At 52.4% G+C, this 26,819-nt stretch overlaps 7 protein-coding genes across 7 annotated transcripts; 4 read left to right on the plus strand and 3 right to left on the minus strand.

The window, feature by feature from the left end:
* Position 1: 1 nt before the first annotated feature.
* Positions 2 to 7,515, minus strand: fma-PKS (polyketide synthase fmaB; the record flags this gene model as incomplete). The annotated part of the gene is made up of 5 exons (XM_033574091.1): positions 2 to 865; positions 928 to 1,749; positions 1,810 to 6,784; positions 6,847 to 6,964; positions 7,017 to 7,515. The coding sequence occupies 5 exons, from the start codon at positions 7,513 to 7,515 to the stop codon at positions 2 to 4; spliced, it is 7,278 nt and encodes a 2,425-aa protein (XP_033422109.1).
* Positions 7,516 to 8,207: 692 nt separating this feature from the next.
* fma-AT (acetyltransferase fmaC) lies at positions 8,208 to 9,158 on the plus strand (the record flags this gene model as incomplete). The annotated part of the gene is made up of 2 exons (XM_033574092.1): positions 8,208 to 8,321; positions 8,376 to 9,158. 2 exons carry the CDS (start codon positions 8,208 to 8,210, stop codon positions 9,156 to 9,158), a joined length of 897 nt encoding a protein of 298 aa, XP_033422110.1.
* A 641-nt stretch (positions 9,159 to 9,799) lies between these two features.
* Positions 9,800 to 10,788, minus strand: ATNIH1004_009501 (uncharacterized protein; the record flags this gene model as incomplete). The annotated part of the gene is made up of 5 exons (XM_033574093.1): positions 9,800 to 9,874; positions 9,921 to 10,020; positions 10,079 to 10,129; positions 10,184 to 10,670; positions 10,746 to 10,788. The coding sequence occupies 5 exons, from the start codon at positions 10,786 to 10,788 to the stop codon at positions 9,800 to 9,802; spliced, it is 756 nt and encodes a 251-aa protein (XP_033422111.1).
* Positions 10,789 to 11,332: 544 nt separating this feature from the next.
* On the plus strand, positions 11,333 to 13,014 carry ATNIH1004_009502 (cytochrome P450; the record flags this gene model as incomplete). The annotated part of the gene is made up of 4 exons (XM_033574094.1): positions 11,333 to 12,121; positions 12,197 to 12,533; positions 12,585 to 12,721; positions 12,775 to 13,014. The coding sequence occupies 4 exons, from the start codon at positions 11,333 to 11,335 to the stop codon at positions 13,012 to 13,014; spliced, it is 1,503 nt and encodes a 500-aa protein (XP_033422112.1).
* Positions 13,015 to 13,784: 770 nt separating this feature from the next.
* On the plus strand, positions 13,785 to 15,656 carry ATNIH1004_009503 (MDR family MFS transporter; the record flags this gene model as incomplete). Its single annotated transcript, XM_033574095.1, has 4 exons — positions 13,785 to 14,048; positions 14,099 to 14,319; positions 14,373 to 15,295; positions 15,343 to 15,656. The coding sequence occupies 4 exons, from the start codon at positions 13,785 to 13,787 to the stop codon at positions 15,654 to 15,656; spliced, it is 1,722 nt and encodes a 573-aa protein (XP_033422113.1).
* Positions 15,657 to 15,883: 227 nt separating this feature from the next.
* ATNIH1004_009504 (uncharacterized protein) lies at positions 15,884 to 20,597 on the minus strand (the record flags this gene model as incomplete). The annotated part of the gene is made up of 4 exons (XM_033574096.1): positions 15,884 to 17,767; positions 17,833 to 18,347; positions 20,267 to 20,273; positions 20,337 to 20,597. The coding sequence occupies 4 exons, from the start codon at positions 20,595 to 20,597 to the stop codon at positions 15,884 to 15,886; spliced, it is 2,667 nt and encodes an 888-aa protein (XP_033422114.1).
* A 4,769-nt stretch (positions 20,598 to 25,366) lies between these two features.
* Positions 25,367 to 26,785, plus strand: ATNIH1004_009505 (uncharacterized protein; the record flags this gene model as incomplete). Its single annotated transcript, XM_033574097.1, has 1 exon — positions 25,367 to 26,785. The coding sequence occupies one exon, from the start codon at positions 25,367 to 25,369 to the stop codon at positions 26,783 to 26,785; it is 1,419 nt and encodes a 472-aa protein (XP_033422115.1).
* Positions 26,786 to 26,819: the final 34 nt, after the last annotated feature.

Genomic DNA, 26,819 nt, shown 5'->3' on the forward strand with positions numbered 1-26,819 from the left:
CTCAGTTTTTCCCATCTCCAGCCACAATCTTCGAAACAATCTTTTCACAGAACGACGTGAGGGATGAAGCGTTCATGATGTCCAGAGTGGTGACTAGAGCGCCCAGCTCGCCACGCACCCAGTTGCGCACCTCCACGGCGGACAGCGAGTCAATCCCGTATACCGAGAACGGACGCGCCGGGTCCATTGGGTCGGAGAGGCGCAAGAGGCGCATAAAGCACTTGCCCACTACATCGACTGCGGCAGCGACTTGGGCTGCAGGGTCTGCTGATGCCGTTCGCAGCAATAGCAGCAGAGCCTGCACCTCGGCGTTTCCGCTGCCACTGCCTCCGGTGGCGGAGTCCCCATTGCTTTGGCCGGTAAAGAGAGCAGAAAAGCGGGCGTCCGGTTTTAGCAGAGAGTCCGACGGTTGGGGAACAATAATGCCCGTGACTATCTGAGTCTGTAGCGGGTGTGTCTGGGGTTGTTTTTCTTGCTGCTGCTGCTGCAGGATCGACAGTTCGAGTATCTTGCGCAACAGGACATTATTGATACCCTTGAACACACGCCCATCAAAATGCTGCTCTTGAAATCCGGCGTTGTTCGCAATAAAGCCAGCGTCTTCGATCACGCCCAGGTTGACCGAGCAGGCCGCCTGGCCGCGTCGTCGGCGGAATGCAGCGAATGAGTCCAGGAACACATTAGCAGCGGCGTAATTGGCCTGACCGCGGTTTCCCACGACGCCGGAGATACTGGAAAGCATCGTAAAGAAGTCGAGTTCGAGCCCGAGCTTTTCGGCCGCGTTATGGAGATTCCACGTTCCCTGGATCTTACACTGCACGGCCTCGTGATATTCCGTAATGGTCATAGAATCGAATGGGCGGTCCTAGAGCCGTCAGTCTCCAATGATTGTATGTTTGAGGTACTGGAAAATAAAGAAAAACCTACCCGGAGAACCATAGCACCCTGGATGATACCTGCCACTGGTACAACCGTCTCCTTGAAGGCCCTCTCCACGTCGGCTGCATTGGTGACATCGGCAGTCAACAAATCAATATGGGCTCCTAGAGCGTTGACTTGTTTCACGACAGCTCGGGACTTTTCATCTGTATGCCCACTTCGTGAGACGACGGCGATGTTCTTCACCCCAACTTTGGCCAGATAGATGGCAAGAGAGCCGCAGAGACCCCGCAGGCCACCGACAATGAGATAGCTGCCGTTGTCGCGGAGACGGAGCATCTTGGGGGCGCGCCGCACAGGCACTTCGATTTTGTCGGGGTGTTCACCATCCGAGAGAACGATCTTTCCGATATGCTTGCCCGCCCGCAAGAAACGGATGGCAGATGGAATATCGGTCCAGGAGAAACGGTGGATGGGCCGGATGGGTTGGATATGCCCGCCATTAATCAGCGCAAAGATGCGGCGCAGGAGTCTGGCAACGAGCGCATCGGGGGCCCTTTCTGGAGAAAGATCGACGGCTCGGAAGGAGATATTGCGGTCAAATGGCGCCATGGGCAGATGGTTGCGGTCGAGGATGTCCTTCTTGCCGATCTCGACCATGATCCCTCCGTCGGCTAGGATACGGAACGACTCGTCCAGCATGTCGCCTGTCAGCGAGTTCAGCACCACGTCCACTCCGGCTCCGTTCGTGGCGGACATGATCTGGCTGCCAAAGTCTGTATTGCGTGAGTTGAAGATGTGGGTGTCGCTCAGACCAAAGGTGGACTTGATGAACTCCCTCTTCTCAGCGGTCCCGACGGTCACAAAGATCTAGGTATCAATCCTATTGTTAGAAGTGTCTCCTGCACTGACTGGATAAAATGTCCTTACCTCTGCTCCCACATACTGAGCCAACTGAATGGCCGCAATGCCCACACCACCGGCGGCCGAGTGGATGAGCACCCGTTGTCCTGCGGTCAGGTTGGCCAGATCAAACAGGCTGTGACTGCTGGTCAGATAGACGACGCTCAGTGTCGCTGCCTCCTCGAACGTCATGGAATCCGGAATGCGATGGACTCGTCCCGGAGTGGTCTGCACCCGATTGGCAAAACTGGCCTTGCCAAAGACCACCACTCGTTGGCCCACTTCGAAGTTGAAGCCGGCCGCGGCCACTCCGGGCGTGACTCGAGTGACGATGCCGGCTGCTTCATGGCCCATGGCTGTCTCATCGCCGGGAACGATGCCCATAGTGACAACAACGTCCTTGTAGTTCAGGCCTGCTGCGTAGACCTCAATCTCGAGGCATCCGTCTTCCAGGGGGAGGGGCTCTGGCTGCGCTTCTGCAAAATGAATAGAGTCGATCTTTCCCAACCGCTCGCACCGAAGCTTGATGAGCGCGTCACTGCCATGCAAGTCCATTGTATCGGTCTTACGGGCACTGATCTCGTCGCTCTGGAGCGCGGTCAGCGTTGCGTCAGGTAACAGACGGGGAATGCGTATCACCCCCCGGCGTTCGACAAATTCGCTGTCCTGTGCTTCCGTGCCTGCAGCGGGCTGGCGTCCGCAAAGGCATTCAAGGCACGATGAAATGGCAGCCGCTGTCGCCGTTCCGCTGGGCTCCTCGACGTCGAGGGTTATGAGCTGCAGTTGCTCCTCAGCGCGAATGGTGCGCATAAGGCCAGTCATCGCTGCCTTGGTGGGATCTGTGACCTCTAGATGAGCGCCAGAGGTGACCCAAAGCAAGCGACATCTCTGCTGTGTGATGTGTTTGAGAATCTGCCATTGTCTCTCGTCCAGACGGTCCATCACGGACGAGAAGAGCTCGTCGATGACGACGATGACAGCCTCGCTAGACGTTATCTCCTTCAGAGGGTCATTGCATCGCTGTATAGTCCATTCTCTTTCCCCGATGGCACTCAAAACTCTGTCGGTCTCATGCAGATCAGGGAACTCTTCCAGGAGGCTCACCAGCTGGATCACCGGGCGCTGTGCTGTCTTATTACCTTGTTCATGGTCCTCTGCTGAGCGCTGACAGATGCATGCACTTTCGCCGGGCGATGGCAACGCGATAGTCTGTCCGACGTGATGCAGCACTGTCTCGTCAAATCCGACTGCGATGATGAACCCTCCTTCCCGAACGGACGCGGCAACTTTCTGGATAACTAGGTCTGTCTCAACGCCAGCTTGTGCAGAGTCGACAGTCTGCTTGACGATCAGCAGGTCGAACTTGACGTCGGCGACTATGGCCCCAGGCTGGGAGACATCCAGCAAATGGAACTGAGAGCCAGAAACTCGGGACGAAAAGTGATTCTGGGCGCTGATGAGGGTCTTGGGCTCACGTAGGGCAAGGTGATACTGTGAGCATGCTTGCCGCATGGGGTCCAGCGTGTCAGTCTCTGGCATCCAGAGGCTGGATGCATCTTCAGGATTGAGGTTCAGCTCCAGAACGCTCAGCCCAGGGGTTTTATGAGCAACAAGGTTGATGACATCCTGGCAGGTCTTCGCAAGGCCATTCTCACCCGCGAGCCATTGCTCGGCGCCCGGTTTCCCGGCGCTGAGCAGCATGTCCACATCCGCTTCCCAGGCGACGCTGGTGAACGAGTGTCGAGCACCCTCCTCTTCGGACGTCTCAATCTCGGCCATCGACAGGCCCTTCATCTCAAACAGCAGGGCACCCCCCTGTGGATCGTACAGGGAGACATTTGTGGCGTAATTGCGAGGGTTCTCGCGGTCTCCAACGCCCAGGAAAGTGGCGGACGAGCGCGTCACGCCTTTAGGAGGCAGTTCCCCTGTCCCTGAGAGGACCAAACTATCGATCACTTTGGGCACGAGCACCCCGACAGCGGCAGAAGGGTCGCCCTTCCACAAGGGGGGTGTTCCGGTTTGCAGACACGCATCCATCACGGCTGGATGCATTGGATAGGGAGATTGAGCAAACGCAGATGGCGGAGCTTCGAGGTTCACCACCGACCGGCTGTTTCTCTGACCCATGTCCATCTCCACCATCTCATGCTTCTGGAAGCACGGCCCAAAGTTGTATCCAGAGTCCGCTAGGGCTTTGTACCACACGTGTCCAGGTGTGGCCAGCTCGAGAGCCTTGACGACGTCCGCCGACGTCGAGGGTTCTTGGTAATCGGTTTCCACACACACCAGCCCACTGCTGTGGACGTGGCTCGTATGAAGGCCTTCTTGCTGTGAGGACACTCGGTATTCGTACCAGGAACGCGTGGAGCCCCCTTGTATCGGGGAGAGAGCCAGCGTGTATCTCGTCTCAATATTGTCCTCAAGCACCAAGGCACGGTTGAACTTCACATCCCGCAACCGGAAGCGATATCGAGCTGGGGGCTGCTCATTCCACTGCGTCACCATGGCGACTTGGTAGATCGCCTCGATCGCCATCGTCACGTAGGCGGCACCGGGGAACACAACCTGACGGCCCAGCTGATGGTCGCGCAGCCAGGGAACGTCCGCAAGCTTCAGGACTTTCTTGAAGACGGGGGCTTCCCACGATGTCCCGAGCATCTTGGATCCCAGCAGATCGTGGTTCACGAACTTCTTGAACCGCCAGTCCTTGCTGGCCTGCGACTCATGCCAGTAGCGTGTGGAGTGATTCCACGCGTAGTTAGGAAGATCCACTATCACCTTGGGGTCGGCCACCTTGTCGCCAGACCGAGTCCCCCGATTGACGCGAGCAAGGTCAATCGGACCCCCGGAGAGAAACAACTGGCCGGCGGTATTGTACAAGGCGAGCACCGAGTCGGCGCCTCGTTTCAAGGCGGACGTGTACGGTACGTCTGCTGTCGATCCCCCAAGGGACTTCTTGATCTGTGCAATGGGACCGGCCAGGGCGTTGCTAGGACCGATCTCGATCAGGAAATCGGCGCCATCCTGCGCATCGCGAAGGAGTTCTGACGCCGCTTGGGTGAATCGGACGGGAGAAACCATGTTCGCCTTCCAGTATTCCGCACCGGGGGCTTCGCCGCGTGGCATCGGCTTTCCCGTGACGGAGCTGAACATGCGAGCCTGAGATGCGTTGTTCTCACCTCCGATAGTTGTCTTACTGCTCCGTGTGCTCGACAGCAACAATTTCTCATACACCTCCCCAATCTCGCTCATGTGGTCCGAGTGGTAGGCCAGGTCAACCAGAAGCATGCGAGCGAAATGGTCATCCTTCTTCAGACGGAGGCTCAGCTTCTCTAGTGCGGCGACGGTGCCCGACATGGTCAGACTCGTGGGGCTGTTATAGCAGGCAATCTGCACGCGGCCCTCGGACGGTTCGATATACTTCTCAATAACATCCGGACCGACACCCACTGCAAGCATACCGACAGGCTCCACGGGAGTGCCGACCTTCTTTGCCGCCGTTCCGCGGTAGTAGGCTGTCTTAATGGCATCCTGAGGGCTAATGAGACCCGCTGCTGCAGCGGCAGCAATTTCTCCGGAGGAATGACCGACCACGGCCTGGGGATGAACGCCCCAGTCGTTCAGGACTTGAAGCAGTGCCAGCTGCAGGGCCGTGACCAGTGGTTGGGAGAATTCTGGCTGGCGGAGCGTCTCGGGGGATCGCGCGTCCGTCAGTTCCTGGAGAAGAGACCACTTGGGAGGCTCGGGGAGCGCCTGTAGAACCTCATCCAGATCTTGGAGGACTCTCTTGGCTTGGGGAAAGGCCTTGACGAGCTCGAGACCCATCTGCGACCACTGCGCACCCTGGCCCGTGAATACGAACCCGATACGTGGCAACGACGATGCCTGCTTGCCTAGAACTAGTGTCTCCTCGCTGACCTTGGCTTTGCTGGAGCGTGTAATGGCAAATCCGCGGTAGTAGTGTCTCGTCCGCCGCTCCGAGAGGGTGTAGGCCAGGTCGTTGAGGTCAATCGAGACCATGGGGTTCAGCAGGTGCGCATTGAGGGCTTTGACGTAGTTCTTCAGCGACGCCTGATCGTTGGCCGAAAATGCCAGGATTTTGGGATCTGCCGTTCGCGCGGCGTTGGAGATATCCTCGTCGTCGTCATCCTCGTCATCATCAAAGAAGTCGGTGGTTACCTTCTTGTAGGAGGAAACATGGCGAGATACCGGAAGGTATTCGAGCACCGCATGGGCGTTGGCGCCACCGAATCCAAAGGAATTCACGCTGGCACGCCGGACGGCCGTGTTGCTGGGCCATTTCAAGGACGTCCTGCTGGCCCGGACACGAGATGACTTCCAGTCAATATTGGGGTTCGGCGTCACAAATGTTGGGTTCCCAGGAATGGTGCCCGTTTCCACTGCCATCACGGCCTTGATCAGGCCCGACAGACCTGCTGCAGCCTCGGAGTGGCCGATGTTGCTCTTGATGGACCCAATCACCAACTCCTTGCCGTCTTCACGACCAGCTCCAAAGACGGACGCTGCACCTCGCACTTCCACCGGATCGCCGGCGAGGGTGCCGGTCCCGTGGCACTCGAGGTAACCTGTCGCTTGAAAGTCGCTGATGCCAGCGGACTGGTACGCCATGCGGATGGCATAGGCCTGCGCATCAGAGCTTGGGTTGGCAATGCCTGGTGTGCGTCCTGATGCTCCGGCGGACGTTCCTCGAATAACAGCTCGGATGGGATCGCCGTCACGAAGAGCGTCGTCGAGACGCTTCAGGTAGACCACGTTGATGCCTTCTGCCTTGACGTACCCGTCCGCTTTGGCGTCGAAGCTGTGGCATTTCCCCGATGCAGATTGGGTCATATGCATCATGCCAATCTCCTCGTTGTGCTCCGGTGTCAGCCAGAGATTGGCGCCTCCCACGAGCACGGCATTGGCCTGGAAGCTATCCAGATAGCGACAGGCGACATCCACGGCGACTAGACTGGCAGAGCAGGCTGTGTCGATGGTCATGCTGGGCCATTCGTTAGTCTTTTCTTTTCCTTCTTGTCTTTTCCTTTCTTGGACGTTACACACCTTGGACCGGTCACGTTCAAGAAATGGCTGACACGGTTGCTCAAAATCGATGATGCGAGGCCACTGGTAATCGAATCGGCTCTGTCCTCGGGGTCTCGATTCTGAATGGCCGCATAATCTGCTATCCGGTTAGCAGTCTATACCCATTCTAATGCTCAGGAAGTACACACCGATGAAGTTGGTTCCTACCACGACGCCCGTGCTGGTGTTACTCACTGCCTCGAGAGGGACTCCGGCGTTTTCGAGACACTCGTAGGCCACCTCGAGCAGCTGGCGTTGTTGAGGCTCCATGGCGATGCAGTCAGTTCGACTGATATTGAAGAACTGGCCGTCAAAGACCTCGGGATCCATGTCCTCGATGAACATTCCCCCGGGGGACTTCATGGTCCGAGGTTTGGTGGTCTTATCGTAGTGACCGGCCAGGCTGAACCGGGACGCCGGGGGCTCATTTCTGGCAATGCCACCGCGGAGGAGCATATCCCAAAGCGCGGTGGGCGAATTGCTGTGCCCGGGGAGACGACAGGCCATGCCCACGACGGCGACGGGCATCTGCATGCGACCTGGTCGGTTTTGTAGCTGTACGGCTTCCAGAAGTCGATCATGTTCCAGGGAGAGCCCTCTGGCGTCCGGCCGCGCCGGCATCTTGGGACTCACTGCACTGGGTGCCATTACTGTGGTGATAGATAAAAGAAAAGATGGAAACCCGGAATCTCAGAGTAGAGCCTGAACAGATGTCAAACTTGCAGTCTCTCATCCAGGAGTGCTTGCAGAGACGTTAAGTATTGTCGGCCACCGTCTCATTTTTGACCAGCGGTCACTTTCCACCTCCACGATGCCTCGAAGAGCCTCCATGTCCATGCTGCGGAACACATAGAACGGCTTATCTGCAGATTACCTGCAGCGCATAATCTGCATCGTGGACTAGAAGATGCTGCAACTAATCTTCGTATCTCCACGGCAGGACGTCTTAGGGCTTACGTACATCGTCCCGACAGCTCAATAAGCCAGATGCGCGTCGATTCCTCCGATGGAACCGGCGTTCCCGGCGGACTGGTGGATTGTGATCCGTGTCAAAATCCTTCGGCTGCTACTCTGCCACCCGGGAATCTCCGTTGACGCTGCAGAAGATTGGCAGTTAGGCCGGTCTCCGAATCCTCGATATGCATGATTACCTACATGAAACTCCTGACATAAGAACGGCGTCCTAGACGAACAATCCACGTCATGCAGATCAAAAGGGAACAACCTCCAAACCTCACCGCTGTTCTTGCAGGATCAAAAACCGGCTCTCTTCCCCGCCATGGCACTCCATGCTGGTCGCTCAATTTTCCCTTCCAGCACGTCAATCCCTATCCGCAACCATGATCAGCAACGGCCGTGAAGATGTCGAATTTACGACAGTCGATGGGCTCATGCTCCGAGGCTGGCTCTTTCCAGCAACGCAGCGAGGACCCGCCATTATCATGACCCCTGGGGTGAGTAGAGACGATCTTCCGCTGACAGACCCTCCGCTGACAGCAAACTCTCAGTTCAACATGACCAAGGAGATGATTGTCGCAGAGGTCGCCGAGTATTTTCACGCCGCTGGCTTCACGGTCCTCAGCTACGACCCGCGATCGATTGGCGCCAGTGAAGGCACTCCTCGCAACGAGATCCATCCCGGCCGGAATGTGGAAGACTACCATGATGCACTCACTTTCCTCCGCAGCCACCCGCTCGTGGACCCGACCCGCATTGCCTTCTGGGGGTATTCCTTCAGCGGCATGGTGGCCCTGTGCGCAGCGGCCCTGGACAAGCGCGTCAAAGCCGTGGTGGCCGTCTCGCCACTGACCATCTGGGAGTTCAGCAAGTGGCCCAAGGTGCTGGCCAAGGCCATGAAGGACCGCGCCTCGAGGCTGGCCGGCAACCCTCCGGTCTATCTCCCCATGCTGACCGAGGACGGGGAGAGCCCGGCGGGATTTGGGACCGGTTTCGCGGTCGAGGATGTGTATACGATGATCGCGCGTGCCACCGAGATCGAGCCCAACTTTGTGCCCCAGACCACCCTCAGCAGCTACTACCACATTGGCGCGTTCCAGCCGTTCGGCCTGATGCCGTTTGTTTCCCCGACTCCAGCGATGATCGTGACGCCGGAGAATGACTTGGTTTCCCCAGTCAAGCTGCAGAAATCGCTAATTTACGACGTATTGCGCGAGCCTAAACAGTTGTTGATGGTGCGCGATAAGGGCCACATGAATGTCTTGAGTGGGAAGGACTCTACCAAGACTCTGGATGCACAGATTGCCTTTCTTCGGGATATAATGGGGGAGTGATATGCTTTGATGGAGTGCGACAGTTGGCAGACTGGCATGGGAATACACCATTTTATTTCATGTTATATTTTTCTTTATAGAACGTAGGTTATTGGCGTTTTTATATATAAACTACGAAGAATTTGTCTTGTTACTGCGGTTAGTAATAGAATTCGTTTTTAACGAGACTGCATTAAATAGTAGGCTATTTCGAAGTGCTGAAAAGCAAGCGTCTGGCGGATTACTGTCCTACTTGTCTGATAAATAAATATCAACTTCATGGTGTTGATGATCCAGTGATGTTCGTGTTCAAAGACACGCAATGAGAGTGGTAGTAGAAGACTAGAGCATTAGACCTAGGTACCTCATATTTTATGGAAGAGGAATACTGTTTTCAATCGATTTTAAAGTATTAAGTTTATGAAATACATTACTGGTAACAGTCCACTGCCTAAACCCCATGGATAGAAAATTCGCTCCTCAAGCAGGATCAGTATCACCATGCTGGACTACAGAATCCAAATACATAATCCGGGCGTCGCTTTACAGTCGTCCACTTTCTAACCGATTTGAATAGCACCAACGTATAACCGAATTTTAATAATATTTTATATGATAACTTAAGTCCAGAAATAAACAGGCAAAACTCCAAACCCCCTCTCTTACCAGGGGAACTCTGTCCCATCAATGACGTTGATGAACTTGCCAGACGTCTTTTCGCGAGTCGCGCTATCCAGCTAGACGGGGTCAGCACCGGTAAAGAACCGGACACGGAAAACTTACGATGGCGATGGTCTTGCTGGTGCTCTCTTCGAGTGTATTCGGAGCCAGCTCCATTCCCTGCATACGGGCGCCCATGTTGCCCATGTCCGTCTGGACCAGCCTGTTCCATGTCAGCATGCGACTAAAAATGATTAAACGGCTCCACTCATCCAACTTACCCAGGATGCACTGCGAATGCGGTCAGCCACTTCTCCGAGCTGTGAGCCGCCCTATTATATCGTGTTAGAAATGGAGCTCCTTATGTAAATTAAGGAATTCCTTACAGAGTGAACCAGTTCATGCCAGCCTTGGAAATCCCATACGCCGCCACGCCGTACGCGTGGTGGACCTCCAGACGCTCAAGGGAAGCAGCGCCCGTTGAGACCGACAGCCACTTTGGCGAACCAGTAGACTTCTTGAGCAGCGGCAACAGCGCTTGATAGAGAATGATAGGTCCCACCGTGTTAATGGTAAAGGCCTCGGTCACATCCTTCACGTCAACCGTGGCTATCGACGTTGGTGTGGGGCAAATGCCAGCATTGGCGATGACAATATCCAGATGGGTGACTCCGGCGGCCTCAATGTCACGGACCGCCTTGGTAACATCCTCAGCGGAGGTACTCTCGATGCTTACCAGCAGCAATCGCGAGCCAGCCGCGGCAGGGAAAGCCTCCAGCGTCTTCGCATTGGGGGCGGAGCGATCCCGCACACTGCCGATGACGGTGTGGTTGGGGCGAGAGAGGTAGGCCTCAGTCAAGGCCCTCCCGATGCCTAGACCTAGAATTAGCTTGACGTACAACATGTGGTGACCGATGATGTCAAAATGTAAGCGTTCCAAACACCTACCTCGGGCAACACCGGAGATGAAGACGACGGTTGAGTCAGACATGGCGAGAAGATGCGCGACTACGGAGTACTGTATCTGAAACGGTCCAGAGAGAGGATCTGTTTACTCGAGAGGGTGTGATGAATGGTGAGTGAGATGTTGATTCGGAAGTCATGCTGGTCTCTTATATCCGGTGGAATAAAAAGAAATTTGTAACCAACAACGGCTTATCTAACTATCATGAGCCAAGGCACAAGAAATTACAGCATATCCCTGCATGTCAGATTCGCTTAGAAATCATTACTAACACAATCAACGGAGAGGAACTAAAAATAAAACGGATGTAGCTAGCGTCGGCGATGCTTGTCTAGTCCGCGCAACGGCGGAAGCAATGGATCGCCCCGAAGGCAATGATGGTAAGCATGCATGGCTGATCTCAGAAAAAGTCATCTTCACCTGGCACAGATTCTTCACGCTTACCTGCATGATGGGAATCCAGTCAGATGGAACGGCGAGAGCAATATTAATGCCCAGGCTGCAGACACAGATACAAGAACGCCTTGCAGAGTAAACCGGCACGAAGAACGGGGAACTGCGCGCAATCATCATGGGGAACAGTCACAGCCAGATCAATGCTGCCTCAGCTGCCACGGTCGTTGTGTCCGGTCTGGTGCTGTATGGCCTCTGGTTGGCGTTGTATCGGCTCTATCTCTGCCCTCAGGCCAAGTTCCCAGGACCGAAACTGGCTGCTCTGACGTACTGGTACGAAGTCTACTACGACATCGTCAGTAAGAATGGAGGCGGGCAGTTCACCTTCGAGATCAAGCGCATGCACGAGAAATACGGACCGGTGGTGCGCATCAACCCGACGGAGCTGCATGTGGACGATCCGAACTACTACAATGAGATCTACTGCAACAGCACTTCGGCCAGGCCCATCGACAAGATCGAGAAGCATAAATATCGCTTCAACATCCCCGATGCCACCTTCAGCACGGTCCCTGCAGAGCATCATCGCCTGCGACGTGCGGCTATCGCCCCCTTCTTCTCCAAGGCGCGCGTTCGGAACCTCAATGGCAACCTGCAAAAGATCATTGATCGCATCTCCCATCGTCTCGCCACCGAGTATGCAGGCTCTGGGTGTGTGTTCAACATTATCAACATGTGGTCCAGCATGACGGCCGATGTCATCACCGAACTGGCCTTTGGCCGTTCCGCCGACTTTTCAGCGGCGCCGGATTTCCTATCGCCCTTCACAGCATCTATGTCTAACCTGGCATTTGCTGCTCATTATAACACGCATTTCGGGTTTCTGCCCGAGCTGATGAACTGGCTTCCCGATGGGCTGGTCGGTTCTTTGGTACCCTCCTTCAAACCGATCTTGGACTATCGAACAGTAGGCAATCCTAGTCAATCCTACTCAAACCGGGCGTGTGCTGGAGAATAGAACACACTGACGAATTGGATATAGGCAACTCGCCAGCAACTCCGGCAAATTCTGTCCTCCAAGAAAGACACGGCCAAAGAGTCGGCCACTCCGACTATCTTCCACGATATCCTGACTGGGCATTTGCCTCCTGAGGAGCTGACTCTGAAACGACTCACCGAGGAAGCCACCAGCGTCAACGGTGCCGGGATGGAGACGGTCACCTGGACGCTGTCTGTGGCATGTTTCCATATTCTCGATCAGCCCGCGGTACTGGCTCGCCTGAAGACGGAGCTGCAGGAGGCCATGCCGAATCCCCAAGAGATCCTGCCGTCGGATCAGCTGGAGAAGCTGCCGTACCTGTCGGCAGTAGTCTCAGAAGGTGACAAGCTCGGACGTTTCGCCCCAGAAATCAATACTGACACAATAGCAGGATTGCGTCTTGGTTACGGTGCCGTTCAGCGACTGCCTCGCGTAAACCGTCGGGCTGTGTGGAAATACGGCGAAATGGAAATCCCGGCCGGAGTGCCCGTCAGCATGGATGCTTACCATATGCATTCTAACGAGGCCGTTTTTCCCGAGCCTCTTCAATTCCGTCCCGAACGCTGGCTCGGGGATCCCAGGGGCCGGACGGCGTGCATCCCCTGTCGCACTATCTGGTGCCATTCAGCCGAGGGTCGAGGGCCTGCATCGGCATGCATCTGGCTTACATGGAGCTGTTCATTGCCCTAGCCACCGTGTTTCGTCGACACCAGTTTGAGCTATTCGAAACGGACCGCAGTGATGTCGACTTTGCTAATGATCTTGTCCGGCCGATGCCCAAATGGGGTAGCAAAGGTGTCCGGGTGATGGTCAAGCAATAGGCATCTTCAAGTTAAGATTAAGACGAGCGCATGGTATTATGAAGTATAAGCAGGCCATGTGTAGTGCAGGATAGTCTGGTTATTACGGGCATAAGGCTGGAAGAATATTCTCATTGAATGATGCTATCGAACCCTAGTATATACAGATCATTGGTAGTTCTCAGAACAATAAACACTATTACATACTATATTTCACAAGTATAATTATCTATAATACAGATCAATGTATTTTCTTAAAATTCTATTGCCCATTATTATAAATCGGTAGAAGACAGTGCGCCTGGTCTTCTGTGCATACTCCAAAGGTATTTTAGTTCTCAAATAAATATCTGTTTTACTATATACAGGTTATGAACTCTGATCTGTTTAAGAATACTGCAAATAGATAATTCCTAACAGTGGAAGTGCACTGCAATATTGAGATAGATAGTTGTTCATAGGAGTTTATAAATCGTTCCGTTAGTCATCCGATTCCAAGAAAAGGGGTCCAACAGGGAACACAAGACTAATTAAATAGAGTGAAACAAAATAAACAAATAAAGAAAAAGAAAAAGAATAGAAAGAAAGACATCTGACCCGCCGCGCCGGTCTTCCGCCGAGCGACGGCGGAGGTTCGCCTGTCTCGAATGCTGCCCTGGTCGAGATCCTCTCTTTCATCGTCAGATCCCTCGTCAGATGAACACCCTGCATCGATCAGCTTTAAGAATGTTTTTTTCGCTCTTTCATGGTGGACAATGGCCTGCAATTGAAACAGCCGCCTGTCGAGCACAATGTCATCCGACTCTACATTGGCGGACACGAAGGGAACGTCTCCTTTGGGTCTGTTCCCTGAGCAGAAGGGCGTCTATGGCAGCGATGGCCACATCCAAATTCCATCCACGCCAGAGCTAGAAAGCAAGGAAGAGTCGACGGCCCATCGTGTACTCCCAGATGATGAAGCCACGGACGATCCCAACGAATATCCCCAGGGCATCACCCTCACCATGATCATGGTGGCGTTGGTCATCAGTTTGTTCCTCGTTTCGCTTGACCAGGTGAGACATCCTGCTTTTTCTTTCTTTGTCAACAAACTGATCAGATCCAGACCATCGTGGCCACCGCAATTCCCAAAATCACTGATACCTTCCATAGTCTGGACGACGTGGCATGGTATGGCTCGGCCTTCTTCATGACACTGGGAGGATTCCAGTCGACATGGGGGAAGACGTATAAGTACTTTCCCCTGAAGACGACCTTTCTGCTCTCCGTTTTTGTCTTCGAGTTAGGCAGCCTGGTCTGCGGCGTTGCTCCCAACTCGACCGCCCTGTAAGTCTCCCAAGGCCCAACCCAAGCGGAAACAATGGACCTAACTGGAACAGTATCGTCGGCCGTGCGATTGCTGGCCTCGGCGCTGCGGGTATCGGCTCTGGTACGTATATCATCATCGGATTTGCTGCTGAACCGGCCAGACGGCCCATGTTCACGGGCATCATTGGGGCCAGCTATGGCATCGCGTCCGTGGTAGGTCCCCTCGTTGGCGGCGCCTTTACCCAGAAGGTTTCATGGCGATGGTGTTTCTACATCAACCTGCCTATCGGAGGCGTCACCGCATTCATTATCCTGTTCTTCTTCCACACCCCGAAGAGCGCAAAACCGGTTCCTGCTCCGATCAAGGAGAGAATCCTGCAGATGGATCCCGTCGGAACAGCCATGGTTATGGGCGCGGTGATCTGCTACCAGCTAGCATTGCAGTACGGTGGACAATCACGGTCGTGGTCTTCCAGCGAGGTAGTGGGTATGCTGGTTGGTTTTGGGGTCATCACAATCGCTTTCGCCGCGTGGGAGAGGTGGCAGGGCGAGCGAGCCATGATGGTGCTGCGATTGATGCGTCGGCGCTCCGTGTGGGTGAACAGTGTTTTTGCCTTCTTCACGGCAGGTTCCTACTACGTCGGCATATACTATCTTCCCATTTACTTCCAGAGCATTGATAATACAAGCCCCACGGGTTCGGGCGTCCGCAATCTGCCGCTTATCCTGGCCGTCAGCGTGTGCACCATCGCCTCTGGCACCGGCATTTCCATCACTCGTATTGCGACTCCGGTCATGCCCCCATCGATTGCGATTGCTACAGTTGGGGCCGGGCTCCTCTATACACTCGATATTGGCAGCGCCGCTGGCAAGTGGATCGGCTACCAGATCCTCGGTGGCATTGGTTGGGGCACTTGCTTTCAGATCCCTATGATCGTGGCCCAAAGCTACTCGAGTCCGCAGGACCTGGCATCTGTGACTGCAATCATCTTATGTAGGACGCATCTCAGTTGTTCATACGCTTAGCTGACTTGATGATAGTCTACCAGACGCTCGGCGGCGCCTTCTTCGTCTCAGCGGCTCAGTCGGCCTTTGTGAACACGATGATTGCGAAGTTGCCCAACACGGCGCCGGGCGTGGATGCAGCGACTGTGGTGGCCACGGGCGCAACGGAGCTGCGTACCATCTTTGCCGCCTCCCAAGTGCCGGGGATTCTGGTGGCCTATATGGCCGGGATCAAGGTGGCATTTGCAATTGCCATTGGGGGGGCTGGGATCGCTTTCGTGGCCAGTTTGTTCAGTAACTGGCGGCGTCTGGGGTCTGAAGCGCTGAAGAACGCGGGGGGAACAGCATGATGGGCTGAGAAGTGTACGCCTTTTGTGGTTGGACTTTCTATTTGCAGTTCACTGGATCGACTGTATTTTCACATTCATAACCTTGAATACTGAGGTTAAGTGGACGATGACGTTTGGCGCTACGGCGTTTTAAGATATTCCATTCTCTATTGGAGAGAGCAACGCCTAGCGTTCTATTTGTAACCATGCCCATCCTATATCTCTGCTTTATATAAAACCTGGAGATATCAGGTTGTGCTGCCCAAGGAGTTTGTCAACATCGATCCTCCCATCAAGCTGGTGAAGTAGGCCATATCAACCCCCTGAAAAGCCCAGTCATCCACGCCCGCCGTCAGCCCCGGATGCAGATATTGCTGTTGCACCCGATCGTGGTCCGTGTACGGCACAGTGGTCTCACCCCCTCGCGAGTGATCATCGAGCTGGGCCTGCACTTGCTGCTCGTTCCCGTGCGGTGGCACCTGTGGCATCTCCATCGAGATTGTGTCCGATGGCGTTGGCGTAGCAGGTGCTCCATGACCACCACCAACGCCGGTCCTGGCCGGAATATCGGACAGCGACAGCGCGGCTCCTTCCGGCGATACCTCCTTGGATATCAGGCACTCGGGCGCAATGCGGATGGTGCCAAAATACGGAATGCGGATGCGCAGGACATTGCTTTCGTCCGGCGCACGCGACGGGGGCTGTCCTTCGCAGGCTCGCTCGTTCTGGGTGATATAGCTACTTCCAGAGGCCGCCTCGGCCTCGATGGCCAGTAGACGGCGCAGCAGACTGGCACTTTTTGCACTGAGAGCATCGCGACTCACCTGGTTGATCTGGTCCATGTTCCAGACGACTTGCTCCATCATGGCGCGGTCGCTCAGGCGCTGGTGGGCAAGGGAACTCAGATCCCCCGTGCTGGCCCGGCGGCGGTGGCTGTCGAGATGCGCCAGTAACAGGGTCAGCGCTGCCTGCAGGGCGAAAAAGTCGACTGCACGGCAGCAATAGGGCACTCGGTTAAAACTGCGGAAGGAGATAAAACGCGTGAGCACCTCACGCGAGGCGTTCACACACGTCGCTTGGGTGTAGTCATAGCGACGCTCGGAGGAAGTAAAGCGCAGCATAAATGGCAGATGCAGCTGGTTGAGCAGGTTATAATGGAAGAGCTGACTGACAAGTCGCAGCATCTCCCAGAATACTGTCTGCTCGTCGTGACTGGCAGCGGCGGCCGGCAGGTTGGGACCGAGCCACCATCCGCTCGGCATCGTCTGGGCCGCCTCCTGCAGTTTGAGATCGATCTCTTTCGTGGTCTCGAAGCTGTAGGAGCCCGGGTCCTTCTCATTACGCTCCAGAATCAGGGAGGCGATGGTGCAATGGAGTCTCTCCAGACGGCCGATCGGCGTGTCCTGGGCGAGGGCAGACTCTGCCGACATACTTCGGTCCAGCGAGCCTTGAGGCAGCCCCAGCATCAAACACAGAAAGCGGTCGGTATTGACAATGCGATACCACAGGAATGAAGTGTTAGTAACCTTGGTCGTGCGACTGTCGATGACTTTCAGCGGCCGGTGTCCATCTCGGTGGATGCCCATAAGCTGACCGAGAGCCATCGCTCGCCGGAACGCAATCCAGGCGCGGCGGAGGTTCCCACAGTTTGCCTGGTAAATCCCCTCCAGGACGACACATTCCAACCCTTCCACGGTTCCCAGCAGTTCGTCATGTGCCGTGACCCGATCAATGGCCGTGTTCGCGAGCCTGGTCATGATAACCCGCGGGGGCTCGGACATCCGGTTGATCTGCTCATAGGATTCGGGATCGACATACTGGAGAGTGATGGCTAGCAGGAAGATGTACTTAGCGAGCAGCACCGGATGCGTGTCGGGGTCCGGCCACGCGGTGCCCAGCAGATCGAGTCCATCGCGCTCCACGTCGGAGTAGGGGGCCATCATGACCTGGTGGAAATAGATGGAGACATGGGCGCCCGCCTTCAACATGATCTCCAGATCCTCCGGTGATGGTAGAGCGGCATGCAACGCCTGGGAAAGTTTGGCATGCTTGGCCGTGTCGGGGTAATGAGAACCAGGATCGGGGAAATTGCTGTCCTGCGGAATTCCGCCCTCCTCCAGGGGAAATCCGTCCTATTGAGGAAAGTTAACAGACCAGGAATAACAGATAATAAAAATTGCCAGGATGGATGCCTTACCACCGAGGGTTCGGCGGACGCAAGATCCCCTGCAGATTCCACCTCTCTGGAACTCCGCGAGGGAATCCTGGCGAGACCGAACGTGGGGGGTCTCTCTCCTCGACTACTCAAACTAGTTCTATTTGTATTTGTACTGCTTCCAGCGCTAACAGTCTGGGCCAATTGGTCAATCCGGGCCTCGATGCGGCCGAATCGATCGCGAGGCGGACAAGCTTCTTCAGGGAACTCCTGGCTCAGACACCGAGTGCCCCGTCGTTGGCAGCCCACGCAGATATTGTCCAACGTGGGGCCGAACGTGCATCGGATCTTGCGCCGTTTGCACTCCCAGCAGCTGCTGGTCCCTTTGCGAATCTTCCGGCGTTTGACCTCGAACCCCTGAGGAGGGTTTGGCTCTGGCAGATGAGACATTGACATGGCAACGGCGGTACTGGGATTCAAACGGAGGAACGGATGAAAGTACCGAGCTATGAAGAGGTCAACGAGGCTCGGTTGAGGCGAGGCTGACGTGATGCAGGCTATCAGACTGTGTTAGCCTGATTAATCCTGGAGGATCGCGGGACGGGAATCGCCGTAAGACCGCTGCTAGTGATCATATCTCCGAATTACTAATGGCTCCTGCTCCAGTAATCTTATGGGAGCAGGGTTAGTCTCCAGAGAAACTTCGTATTGCACTCTCTATGCAGTACAGAAGAGGGGAACAGTGGGTTCCGACAGTGGATCATCGCTGGCATTCGGAGCAGTTTTCCATCATTTAGTTTCATTTGTGCTTCGGTCGATCTCGCCACGGTCTGTGCTCCCGAGTATTTCAATCCCGAATCGCCCACCCATCCATTCATTGATTCATCTTTCTCATATATCAATTCTCACCTGGTCCAGTCTCTCGTCAAGCAACAGATTGCAGCAATATTTGTCAGGGGCTCCGATCCAGGGGAATGTCCCTGTTTGGTGGACGAGATGTGATGATGAATCCGAAGGCAGAATCACACTCAGGCCAGAGTACGGAGTAACGCTGATGGACAGAACATGAGAATTGCATGACCCCCACAGAAGAATATTTCATCTTTCCACCTGCTTCCACCAACATGAGGCCAAAATGTCTGCTGCCCCCAAAACTACCTTCCTAATGTGGTTTAGTACATCTAAAACAGCCTAATGGAGATACACGATCACGTGAATGTACAGTCAGTAAATAGTCTACTGCCTGAGGCAGTATGAATATCACGTGAGTATCATCCGCAGTAGGACCTCTGGACATGCTCCACCAAATTAGGACGATAGGGATGGTTGTACTCCGTAGCACCTCCAAAATATTGCTTCAACCTAACCCGTAAAATGTGGCATCTCCACTAGCTAGTATAATTAACAATCTTCACACTCTGGGGTGGCATCACATCCACTGTGACCAGTGAGATGCAGACACACACCTGTATCCAAATATATATCGCTACACTTCAACCGTGGATATATAGACCTGCCAGTCACCAGCAGGTGGGTGTCATGGTGTGTTCCAACCAAATTCTTTAACTATAGACCGTTGAATGATACTTACAGTACGAGGGCGGGATTCTCCTGAAATCGGATAGCAAGATTGTCGCCTCGATATGACTGAAGCCATTGCTCAAGTGCGATGATTCAGAACCATGGAAAGTCGATCGATATATTTTGGGATTTACTAAGCTAAATATGAGATATTATGTCTGAGTTGTATTTTGGTTGGTATTATGAGGAAAAAGCAGCTTATATATTCTTTGTATCTTGAAAGAGACTTTTCTTAATGCTATTCTACTAGACTACTATAGGGGTATACCGATTATCACGCAAGTCCTATATAGGCCACTAGACTACTCTAAAATAAAAACGTCTGGACACTTTTCTGTGATGCCTGTGCCTATCTTAAGTAACCGAATATAGCTGAGCAAGTTTAGTACCCAGGACAAAAAGCACGATATTTATTTTGAGGAATTATAACCAAATGCTGTTCCACCTCGATATGTGTCTTCCTCGATTAAGTCTTTTATACAAAATCCATGTGCGTGGAGGTTGACTTGTCCTGCCTTGTAGTTATCCAGGATGCCTGCCATGAGGGGACCTTTAACTGGGCTGTTGGTGGACATTTCTCTTAGATGAAGCATACTCCCACACCTTGACATCTAGTGTGGTCTCTGCCTGTTCCAAGCTCTTAATAGAGAATTAGACAGAAGGCTTCATACGGCGTCTGGTCCAGTATCCGCAACAGACACGTCTGGAACATCTCCAAACCCTTCTCAGAGAATGTCACCGCTCCTTCCCGATCCCTCCAGTCGCTGACATCGCATTGTAGAAAACGAGTGCAGTCATTAGTCTCCGCAACAAGCGTTTTGGACTCCGGCGGTGTTTCAGATCGACCATAATAACACTCGATTTCGAGGTGAGGGCTGGCTTACTCAGTGCCAACCTTTTACCTACAAAAGGTAATCTCAGCATATATTGAGCACTATTTTGTGATCTCTCATAATATGCCATACTTGATGCACCGCTGCAATGGCCATAATGTTGTAAGATAACGGAAAATTCCCAAACACCGTGACTATTATGAAATTTACCTTCTCCAATTTTTCGGCCCATTTACTCCGTACATGCTTATTGAACACCACTTCGGAGGCTGCTCCAATTATCCCCATAGTTAGGGTCTTCGGATTGTGCCGTTGCTGGCATGTGGATACGGTCCCGCTGAGGATGTTGACGGTCAAGAAGGCATCGTAGATCTTCTCCATAACGACGTGCATGGTACGCACCACCCGGGTTGAAATTCGCTGGGTCTTAGCGATGTCGTGGTCCAAGAAAGATCAGGTGCTCACAGGGCGTTCTAAGTAATGATGGACCGGCATATACATAATGTGGAAGGAGATATTAAGTGCTCTTAAGGTGTTTTCACTCGGGTAATTCGTGGGCGCCACTAAGGGGAATAAATTGAAAACGGCCACACGAGTTTAAACTTCCCCATTGAGAAAACCTAGACTATGTCGCTAACTGATCCGTACAGGTCAACTATTATTCTCTTCTAAAGTTTATAAACACACTTTATTATATCATAAAACCTTAAATCTGCTAATCCTTCAGTAGCGCCGGATGTGATTCCGCAAGTCCAGCCACTTAGACATCGTTCAGACATGTCATTTTTAGTATTATTATTGTTATTATTATTATTATTATATTATTATTATTATTATTATTTCTAAAATTCAGAACGAATCGGATTCACCCGACTATGTATTCTGCTGCATTCTTTCCTGAGGTTTCTAACCTTGTGTCTCCATGGCTTTACTACAGATAGCATGTTGAAAAGTTAATAAAGTGCTACACGGCCCTTTCGCTTCATACAAGGGTTTTCATCCGTGGCGGTAAACAATTTGTGGTGCTGTCTCCGTGGCATTTATTCATCCGCCGGCTATGTCGGCTCGGGTATTTTAGTAATAGATCATGCATGGCCTTTAGAACCCTTGCATTATCCTTCGTGTTCTAAAAAATAAAATAAAATCAAATTGCAAACGACCAGATGATACTCCCTCCATTCCACTGGATAGAGACATGCAATTGGGAAATCCTATTAATTACTCCGTACGATGGCTGGCGGAACTACTGGAATCAGCCGATCCGATTGATGGACTCTATTCGGATCGGACTCTATTGGTAGCCTTATTTCTGGGATTGACAAATAACAAACAGCCAGTTGTACTCCGTAATATGGAGATCGGGAGTTCAGAACAGCCTGTGCCACCAGAGGAATGAACAGATGTAAATCTTCCCCACAAAATACGAGCTGCAGAGATTTCCCCTGTAGGGATAAGTATCTGCTTCCGGCCATTTTTCGCCCAGTTCCAGGTTCTTGAGTACATCTACGTAAGAATTTTACGTGGTATATGTACCAAGTGCCCAGCAGTGCAGTGCCCTTGGAATGAGGACACAAACAACTAGAATGGTGGAGTGACAGGTATGAAAATATTGCTCAACCAGAATCAGCTATTCTAATATTCAGCGGTTTTGTTATGTTGAGCCCCAGAGAAACTAAATAAATGAACTCTAGGATGCCTGTGCACATTCATATCCGGAAGACATACACCAGATGAGCATTCAGCATGTAATGATCAGAACAGAGACAGAAACTACATACCGAACATGAACACTCCCGTTGAAAGTAGCGGGAAGACCAGCTGATTAAAAAAGATTCTTGCCTCAGCGATATCCCTGGCATGTGAAAGAAAATCGAGAATGGATATCTTTCACTTGAGTGCCGTCATGGACGGGAGCGGATTCATTGATTTGAGAGCTACTGGAGATGGCTCCATTCGTTGTGCTTCCCTTTATTTTTCGCCCTTTGACACGAAATATCGGAATATTTGGGTGCGTTAGGAGACGCATTCCAAGTATGAGAATTCAAAGGTGCACTTCGATGACGCAGAATACAGGCCTTTTCTATTTATCGAACGGTGTTTCCGCCTTGAGTTCTATCTTAGTTCCAATATTTACCAGCTAGGCTGTGAACGGTGCATGCCTTTTTTTCGAACGCGCCAAATCTTTAATCAACTTTGATATGCTACCTGAAGGAAACCTTCCTCTGGTCCAAGCTCTTCCACTCATGGCATAATACCTGCTAAGTACAAAATGCTGAACGACTGTTGGAACACGGCTGTTATTGCTATTTGCATCGCCCAGGATATCAGCCTTCACCATGACCCAGATATTAGTAGGCAAGAGCATTTTTTCTACCCCTCCAGAATGCCCCAAATACTCTTTTAACAACATGACGCTCCACGATCTTCGAAATTGAGATGACTGATGAGGTGCTTGCCACTCAATACGATTTAGATATGTACAGCTGATACCATACTGGTCATAATGCTTTGTCCATTCACACCCGATCAGGGCGAAGAATCCACGCTGAGCAGTAAACCCGGAGGTTCCGCTTTAGTTCATCTATGCATTGTCTATAGTTTCTTGTAGGGGATGATAAATTTCCTAGACTCTGTACAGTTCATAATGGTTACGAACTATATTGGACCAGCACCCACGAGCTCCTGAGACGCGATATGCAAGGAGAATCTGAGATAAATCAAATTCCGGTGGATTGTGAGTATCAAAACGAACCTTCCCCGGCTATCGCAGTACTGGTGACATGGCCATAGATTCTACTATGTCAGATTGGATGAGTGATAGGACCAATCCCACGTTGCTGTATCCATTTCTTGGTCCTTGGACGGTTAAAGTTCTACTATTTAGATATTGCAGTCCGACTATTGAGCAGATTTTCGATGACTAATCTGGCCTACACGATGCAAGCAGCATGACGTAGTCTACCCCCATATTTAAGATATGGGAGACCAACTAAGGTGTATAGTAAAACTGTGTATAGCATCTAAGTGCTTTAAGGAGAATACAATATCTTTCTACTTGTACCATTCCCGTACAACATCCATTTTCTTCTTTTTTCGGTGTAGGGCTGCTTAGCTTGAAGGTAAAGTCAAAAAACTTTCCGGCATATCAAGACTGGGCAGTCAACGCGGAAAAGGATTATTTTTTCCAAAGATGGTGGTACTAATGTTAATTGTGGTACTAACGTCTATTGAACTGAAAATACAGCTTAGCAAACAACACACTATTCCCTTGTTTGTCCTCCTGACTTCCGCGATGGGATGACCTGCGATAGGTCGGTGTTGTTTGTTTCCAAGGGACAAAGAAGCGGGAATCATCAAGTAAGTAGTTTAGCTGTGCATTTTTCATACCGTAGAGAGCGTTAGCTAAATAGGAGAGAGAGGGATTGAGCGATGCACTGTGGACCAGTATGGGTGTGTCAGCATCTATCACCGCTTATTCGCGTATTAAAGTTTGCTAAGCATCTACATTGGAGATCAGGCAATACGGGACCCAGGCAAGGAGGAATGCGTGATGCTTTCCTAGGGCGGCACACTTCCGTAAACAACGCAGTTGACATAATGCAGGATCTGCATGGACGTAAAGTATATTTCAGTCGTCTATTGGAGTGCTCTTCTCCTCTGCAGCTGCCTTGGCTGCCTTGTCTGTGAGCTCGTGTCCGGCGACATTCTCGTGTCCGGGGACTCAATAGAGGTGGTTCTTGTACCCAGTAGCAATGCATAGGTCCTGAATTCGCCCGTTCATAACCAGGCGCTGGGTTTATATCCTGGAGGCAATTCATTCATTCTGGCAGGCTGCACTCCCAAGGTACACTGGGCTTGGCGGGCCCACTCGGCGGGCGGATACAATCGGGCCTTCTAGGGCTAAGAAGGCGTTGACCGTTGGTATACAAGGAACCAACCCCTGGAGGCGTCCAGGGTCCCTTAAGCTCTATACATAATAGGTCTAAAGGCTGCACTATAGAGAGGGGAAATATCCAAAACATCCCTTCGTGCGCCATCTAATATAGAACCATGCCTTGACATCAGGCACAGCATGTGTATAGCAGGTATTGACACATAGGCAGTGCACACGTCTATAATATATTCTAAGACTAAGTCAATAAGAATTATAAGTGTATGTCTCCTATAAACTACCGAGTTAGCTTTTTCTAGTCTTATAGTGCTTATTATATGTTGCTGATTTTGTACGTAGCTTGGCTGCCTCCTGCCATCAGGCAATTTTAGGTATCCCGTCTTACTCCGCAATATCAGGGAAACAAGGAAAATCAATAGAACTAGACACCAAGCGGGAGTAAAATTATTCATTGTCACCGTTACAACCTAGGTAAATGTTCCAAGTGCTAAGCCACTATATTATTAGCACAATGACTAGGATGTTGAGAAAGCCAACAGCTCAACGCTGCATGTGCTTTTCAAGGTACTGGTCCTCGGTTCGAGGCAATGCACAGTGGCATTGAGTCGATTGGCAAAGTTTTCATAATAAAACCACATCTGATTAATCTTATAGAGGTCGGTATGCTGCTTTTAAAAAAGTTGCCAGTTCACATGGAAAAAAAAGCCAATTTTGTGACAGGACCCCTAACGGCCAGAGCGGTACCTAGTGGGGAAGACGGGTACTAGTTAATTCCTAGCTGGTTGCATTGCATACTCCGTGGTCTTTCGAAGAAGGATTTATGGAAACGCCATTCGCTTAGTCCAGTTCCCTGGCTCGACTGCCTGCGTGGCCTCTTGGTTTCCCTACAGCTCCTCCTGCACGTACACGAAATTTCTAGCCTTCGACCCTCAACCATGCGACTGGGACCCTGCCATCTGCGCACCCGATACCGGAACCGGTTAGATAGCCCACAAACCTCAGTCTAATAACGGGCATCTTACGATTATGAACAAGAGAGGGGTTATTTTGGCTACGGGCATGACATGACGGGCGTCTCCCGTATTACTCCGTTGAGAGCGTTCATGTTATTTAAACCTTTATTTTTTTCTCCAATTCCCTGGTCCATGCATGTACATATATAATATTTTCCTTTCTATACAATTAGGTTCCCCCCCCCCCTCCCCCCCCCTCCCCCTTCCCTGCCGCACTCGATATATGGGTAGGACAGAGATCATCCTTCTTGAGCCAAATGCCTCCCCCCGCTCACTCAAGCAAGCCAAGTGTTGCAACGTCAGTCGATACATATATGAGCAATGGCACTACGGATGATTTGAAGAGGTTTTCCGCAAATACGGACCTCGAGGCTCAACAGAACCCAAGACGGTGTTTTGCGTCACTACGATATCTGATCCTCACCATCTACCGGCGTCTGTTTACGCTGGTATATTGCGGCAATGCGGTCGCATTCGTGTTCGTCATGGTGGAGAGCCAACAGAAACTTCTGGCATTTGTCAACGCAGCGGGCATCAATTTGCTAGTATGCGGCCTCGCGCGACATCCGTTAATCGTAAATGCCATTTTTCTGTGTATTTGTTGCATCCCGCGGTCGGCTCCTCTCGTGATGCGCAAGATGGCTGCAAAAGCGTACCACTATGGGGGAATGCACAGTGGATGTGGTGTGGCTGCTTTCTTGTGGTATACGGGCCTGGTGGCTCTGATATCACGGGAATATTGGATCTTTCGAGGTGTTGGGACGGTGTCCCTTGCTGTGGTGGTCCTATCCTATGTTTTACTCGCCGTCCTCATTGCCATCATTGTGGTGGCGTACCCTACATTCCGGACCAAGAGACATGACTATTTCGAGCTCATCCACCGATTCTGTGCCTGGTTGGCAGTGGCTCTGTTCCTGGCCCTCCTGTTGGTGTTCTCCAATCAAGCCCGGCAAGAGCAGGGCTTGACACTCGGGCAGTACCTGATCAGACTGCCGGCATTTTGGTTTGTGCTGGTGATCATCGTCACCATCGTCCATCCCTGGCTTCTTCTGCGTCGGGTGAAAGTCTGGCCAGAGTATCTATCACCGCATGCCGTCCGGCTCCACCTCGACCACACGTCAACTGCCTTCGGGAAAGTGATTGCACTCTCGAAACATCCGCTGCAGGATTGGCATAGCTTTGCCACCTTCCCCGATCCCGATGGCAAGAGCTTTTCGTGCCTGGTGTCCAAAGCAGGCGACTGGACGACCCGGTGCATCAACCAGCAACCGACCCAACTGTGGAAGCGTGGAATGCTGATGTACGGCTTCATCCACGTGATGCGAGTTTTTCGCCGGGTGATTGTCGTCACCACAGGGTCCGGGATAGGGCCCTGTCTCTCATTTTTAAGCGAGACGAACCGCCCCCCCCTGCGCATCGTCTGGCAGACGCGCAACCCAAATCGGACGTACGGCCGAGACGTCGTCAACCTAGTGCGGCAGCTGGATCCCAACCCACTTGTGATTGACACCAACAGCAGCGGGCGAGTGGACATGGTACCCGTCGTTCAGGAGCTGATCCAGGAATTCGAGGCAGAGGCGGTCTGCGTGATTAGCAATCCAGTGCTCACGAAAAAAGTTGTCTTTGAACTCGAGGCAAGCGGAGTGCCCGCTTTTGGGCCCATTTTCGACTCCTGAGAGAGTAGAATCTTGTATGCGCTTGTAAAGCAAT

The sequence above is a fragment of the Aspergillus tanneri genome (assembly GCF_003426965.1).
Source record: "Aspergillus tanneri strain NIH1004 chromosome Unknown AapTan_5_pilon_pilon_pilon, whole genome shotgun sequence".
NCBI lineage: Eukaryota > Fungi > Ascomycota > Eurotiomycetes > Eurotiales > Aspergillaceae > Aspergillus > Aspergillus tanneri.